Here is a 6000-nt window from a genome sequence, read left to right on the forward strand (position 1 = left end):
CTCCTTGGCCTCCCTGCTCCTTAGGGGATGCTGTGGCTGGGAAGCTAAATGTGTCTGGGCAGCAGCTGGCGACAACCAGAGTTCCGAGCTCCTGGGCTGCAGTGAGCACAGGGTCTCCGCTGCTGATGAGCTGTGGACGCACAATTGCACAGAATTGGTGGCTGCAATTTACCGTCCTCCTGACGGAACTCAGCTGTCAGACGCTGATGAGGAACACAACAGGTCTGTGTCTAGCCAGGGTCCAGCGACTCATTTGGCTGGAAGGTCTACTCGCTGAGTTGTGTGGAGCCAGAACTGTGCATACAGAAGGACACACTGACAAATGTGGAACAAAAGCCTGACCACAAGAAGATCCTCTGGATTTTTGGTGGCCGAGAAGAGAGGTGTGCTCTTGAGGGAGCATGGCTGTTTACTGTGGGGGTCTGCCACAGTCACAAGACAGCCTTTCTGTTTCTTTCTTAACAGAAAAGCAAAACCAAAACAACCAAAGACCCACCAACCCCCAAAACCCATAACTTTTCCTTAGATTGTCATGTTAATTGATTGAATTTATGGTTTTCGAGGCTCGAGAATGGATTAGAGGTCATTAGGTAAGGAGAATTCTAGCCTTGGTTTTCCTGCTAAATAAATAACAGTAAACATATTGACTGGTTCTACAAGCCAGTTTACTCTCCCTACAACTGTCTGCCTCATAAATCCACGAAAGAACCGATGGAGATGTATGTGAGATTGGATATAAAACAGGACCAACTATCAAATAGTCATTATGAACGTGTTGATTTTGAATTATTTGAATCTAGTGGCTATAATTGGCTTCTGTTAAACACATCTGAAGAGCCGCACACAGTGGGGACTCAATACTTGGCCAATTTGATAAACAAGGCAAGGATTCTAAAATTCACTATTAGATTCTTATAACTTTCAATACTGAAAAGGAAAGGCCAGCTTACCTCAACAATGAGGACATTCTGGAGGGAAATAAAAAGACACAAAAACCAACATTTCAGAATATGATTTTTTTTTTTTAAAAAAAAAGCTTAGGTCACAAGATAAATGCAAGTTTTGATGACAGAATTTTATAATGTGTTTAGTAGATCTTCCCCATCCTACAAGTCCAAACAATTAGAGGAAACCTAAGTATCCCATATTCATTTTAACCTCCCTGTGGAATTACTCGGTGTTGCAATTTTATTGTCTTTATTCAGGGTAGTAGCAGGCTCACGTCAGACCTTGTTGTCTGCTTGAAGCAACTGTCCATAAAATTATGACATCTCAATAGTGCCATGTCCCTCTGTCTCCCATCTTTGGGATGCCAAGCTCACCAGGAGGAAAGCCAGCCGACATAAACTACATCATTAATGGACCTCAGCAGATGATCATATACTTAACTGTGACAGCCCTATTCCCAGATAGCCACCCAAATCCCTGGGGTATTTACCCTTGGATTTTCAACCCTGAAGAAATGGAGTGGGGGTGGGGTGGGGTGGGTAAACGAAAGAGCTTTGAGGGGCCTGCTTTGTGTTTTTACTGGCATGGCCAGATCCCTTGCTATGTGCTCACAAGGTATTCATCTACTTTCCCCTAAGAAACAATTACATTTCATCCCAATTTCTTGTTAGATAGCTTCTTTACCCAGTAGGCTCTAAACGTCATGTAGTGGGGGACTGTGTTTGTCTTGTTTACTGCTCCGTTCCCAGATCCTACTGTATTGCCTGCATGCAGAAGCAACAATTATTTTTTAAAAGAATAAGGACTGTTAAGCTTATCAATGAATTTAAATCAACCAATTAATTGGATAAGTAGTAATATGTTAATGCTGCCCACCAAATTATGACTATAATAATATACCATTCCAATCACTAAAAGTGGGAAGAATAATCCTTGAAAGTAATGGGGTTTTATTTTATGCTTTTCAATGTTTTATACTTATTTATTTTTGTGTTGATGTGTGTGGGCACATGTGCCAGTCCCCTGATTTTTCATTCGTCCTTGATTAATCAGATCAAACCATAAATTTCTTATTTATATTTGATAAAAAGAGATTTAGTGAATAAAAACATTAACAAGTCACCTCCCCATACAAGAACACTGGTAAAGTTATATTTTACAATCCATGTCAAACATGTAGAAATGTCTTTCTGGTCGTACTTTCCTCTTAGGTATGACATTTTTATTAAACCTATTTATTAAGAATATTAATTTTCACTTGAGAGGCAGCAGCTAGCCTGGTCTACAAAGTGAGTGCCAGGACTGTTACACAGAGAAACTCTGTCTTGAAAAAAAAGGAATATTAATTTTATGATCAAGATGAAAGGCTATATTGTCTACTCCCAAAGCCCTTACATCCTCTCCATGCCACTGCACACTAATATCATGTGTGAGGCTCTGTCCATCATGTCCTCTAAGACTCACACTATCAAGAGTCCCTTTAGCATTTTGAACATGGCTTGCTATAGCCCTTGATCCATAGCACTTATCTTGGATATGTATTTTCAGTTTGATTGAGGCTTGACCAAGCCTATCAGCTAACCAGGATGCTTAGAGAATGCTGTAGCTAACTGAATTTCCTTGTTCAAAATCCCTTTTAGGTTCAGTTATGTAAACAAAAATTTCTTTCTAAAACATGTTGGTATGCATTCTTGTCTAAATAAGTAGGGATCCCTGAAAAGAATTGTCTGTCTCTCTGTCTGTCTGTTTCTCTCTCTTTCCTCCCTCTCCTGCTCTCCCTCTCCTCCTCTGTTTTCTATTTAGAAACTATGTAAAATAGAAGTCATCTTTGAAAAGATTAACCACAAAATTCTAAGACTGTAGGCAGGAAGTGGACTTGGATGTGTATTGATCCTGAGATACATTGTCAAAATCATTCCACCATATTTTCAGTTTGAAAGGCTTTAAAGAAAAATGCCACCTCCCACTTCACCTCTCCTCTCTCCACATGTTGCTTTAAGAGGCAGTCGTCACTTTGAACCCTGCACTGTCTTCCTGGCTAGTACGCCTGTATTTCTCATATGTCCAGGTACTTTACATTTCTAAAAATACATGCATTAAGAAAAATCCTTTTTTGCAAGGCTGAGATTGAATGCTGGACCTCATGCACACCAGGCAAGTGTTCTAGCCTCAGCCTGATATTTTTACTAACACGTTTTATATAGCTACTTTGGTTTTTAAATGTATTCAAATCATGTTTGAAAACAGAAAACCTAAAGATTTTCCCTCGTCACTCCTTCCTTCCCTTTTTCCCAAAATATACTACGTAAGCAAGCTCTCTTCCACCAAGCACTCCCCCAGCCCTGAACTTTTCTTAAGTTTTGATGTGTATTTAACTTTAAAGAACTTAAATGCATTTGTGTACTTTAAAAAATATTAAACTTACCATAACATCATTTTATATAACCAAAATCTCACATCTAACAAAAATGATAAATTCTTAATATCACATAAAGCTAATCACATATTCAAATGTTTCCAGTTGTCCCTAAAATGGCCTTTGTAATTTGTCTCTTCAATCTACGACCACACATTGGACTCTACTGTATTTTGAATGTATTCTCCAGAGTTCCTGCGTTGGAAAATCAATCACCCGTAAACATTGAGGTGGGGCCCCATAGAAGGTGATCCAACCATGTGTTCTGCCCCCAAGAACAGAGTACTGCCATCATTACAGGAATGGGTTAGTTTGTCTTCGTAGCAGATCGTTATAACAGCTAGGCAGGTCCCCTTTCTTATCCCTCTTTCTTGTCTCTCCACTCTGTACAATGGGATGATACAGTATGAAGGCCCAAGGTATGGATGATGTAATTGTCCCAACCTTGGAAGCATTTGTTAGTGTCTAAGGGAACCAAGTCTTTCATTTTCATGCACCAAGATTAGACTCAAGGGCTAGGAGACAAATGGTAACCCATCTTCCTCTGGTCAGCCCTGAGCACTGACAGGAAAAGGCCATCCAGAAAGGCTTGTGTTTCAGGTATGTTGGTGCACACCTAAGCACAACAGCACCTGGGAAACAGAGCCCGAAGAGCATGAGTTCCAGGCCAGCGGGACTCTGTGAAAGGAAGGAAGGAAGGAAGAAAGGAAGAAAGGAAGGGAGGAAGGGAGGGAGGAAGGGAGGGAGGAAGGGAGGGAGGGAGGGAGGGAGGAAAGAAGGAGATGGAGGACAAAAAAGACATTTTGGGCTCATTTCTTTCACTTTCTGTAGCTCATTTTCCTTATGAGACATCGTCTCCATCTATCTTGAACGATCGGCAGTTCTTCCCTAACCGACCTTTCATTGCTGTCTACTGCTTTTAATTTGCTCTGAGCAGTCTACTAAAATTCTCACTTTCTGAGTGGGCAACCTCGGGGATTTTTTTTTTTTTCAGAACTCTCGGTGCCTCCCAAACACTTCCCATCTGATAACCGTGATTGCTGAATCTGAGATGTTTGCCAATTACTGTCTTAGTCATCTCCTCACACCTAGCTCACTTCCTCCCAGAAAGCCAGTAAAAATTTGCGGGGGCTGTAGGCGAAAATTCTATAGGGACTCTGGAGGCTCCAGTGTGTGGTTTTGTTGCTATTCCGAGACCTGAGCAAAGCCCATCACATTGAGTTTTCCTAATGAAGAACGAAGCAAGCAGGTAGGGAAGAATTATGTAAACACACGATTTTCTTAAGCGGTCTATTCCTACTTTAACCTTTGAAAACACAAAGCGATCAACACACCACACTATCTCAACAGCAGCAACAGGGGTTTGTGGGTGTGGTCACCCTCAGAGGGATTGGCATGGCTGTGATGGGCTGGAGGGTGGCTGCTGACTGTGAGGAGGAGTGTGAATATAAATCCCACAGAGAAAGGAATGTCGCTCAGCATTTCATTTTATGTGATAACTCACAAAATCGCCAGAGTCGTCCATCAGTGGGCATTTCTACTATTGTTCAGGGCCTAGTCAGAGGCAATAAAAAGGAATGATTTAAACAGTTAAGGCAGCCAAGGAGGGGTGGTGGTGAATTTTGGCAAGTTTCAAATTCTGGCATTTGATTAGAAACTTATTGGGTGGGGGGCTTGTCCCCTGAAATCTTGCACAGAACCTGCACAGCTGTGCAACTTCACTGCCAGATCTGGGCCTCCTTCCCTGCTTCTCTGGTTTTTTTTCACCCTTTCAGGGGTTTCTCTTCGACACGAGTAGAATCTTCCCACTTTCACGGATACACACATTTTGTGAAGTGCCAGGATTAAATCAACTTGGGCAAAGAGAAAATGTGTGTTGTGTGTTGTGCAGACAGCTTAAACACACTGAGTAAATGCTTTTACGTGTGAGAGGTGATTGAACAGAACCGGGAGGGCTCCTTTTGTTCCACAGCCGTGACCTATTTAGAATTGTGACTCAGCCAGCCTCCCTTGAAAGCGAGAGAAGGCAAGAAAAGAAAGGAGAGAGAAAGACAGAATCCTTTCTCTTCTTGAACTCCAACATCTTTAGAGGAGCCCAGAGGTCCCGGAGCTGTTGGTAACACACATGGCACAGCTGAACGGGGGAAGCTGTGTCCATGTGCTTTCTGAGGCTCTTTCTGCCAGAAACAAGTTCAAGAACCATTTCTGGGACTCATTTGGGCTGCAGCCCTTGTCTTGCAGCTTTAAACACAGAGGCAAATGCTCGGCACGGCTCTGCCCCTCCTCTCTCTTGCACTTCCTTCACTCTAGTTTTTATTCATATTGAATTATTTTATTAAATTAATATTAATTAGTTGATTTTTTTTCTACACTATAGCATGATTATATTCTTTCCCCTTTAAGTAGCTTCATGATGTCACCTCTGCCCAGACTCAGCAAGTTCAACTCTTTATTGGGACAGTCCGTCTACTCCATAAACCCAACCCAGCTACATTTTCAGCTATTTTATCATTTCCGTGTTCAGTTCCTGACTTGTTTCCTTAGTCAGGCAGGGCCAGCCCTGTCCAGTTTCCCTGTTTTCCCTTTCTTCCCCCATTTCTAAGTCTGCTTTTCTTTCCTCTTCCTTCCTCTGTGTT

At 41.9% G+C, this 6000-nt stretch overlaps 1 protein-coding gene across 1 annotated transcript in view; it reads right to left on the reverse strand.

Annotated features, from left to right (window-relative positions):
• Prtfdc1 (phosphoribosyl transferase domain containing 1) overlaps positions 1-6000 on the reverse strand; it is a 101158-nt gene that overhangs the window by 7406 nt on the left and 87752 nt on the right. The window contains exon 5 of the mRNA XM_059263673.1: positions 951-968. Within this exon, the coding sequence (XP_059119656.1) occupies positions 951-968 (18 nt within the window). The remainder of the gene's footprint in view (positions 1-950; positions 969-6000) is intronic.

The sequence above is a fragment of the Peromyscus eremicus genome, chromosome 5 (assembly GCF_949786415.1).
Source record: "Peromyscus eremicus chromosome 5, PerEre_H2_v1, whole genome shotgun sequence".
In the NCBI taxonomy this organism is placed as follows: Eukaryota; Metazoa; Chordata; class Mammalia; order Rodentia; family Cricetidae; genus Peromyscus; species Peromyscus eremicus.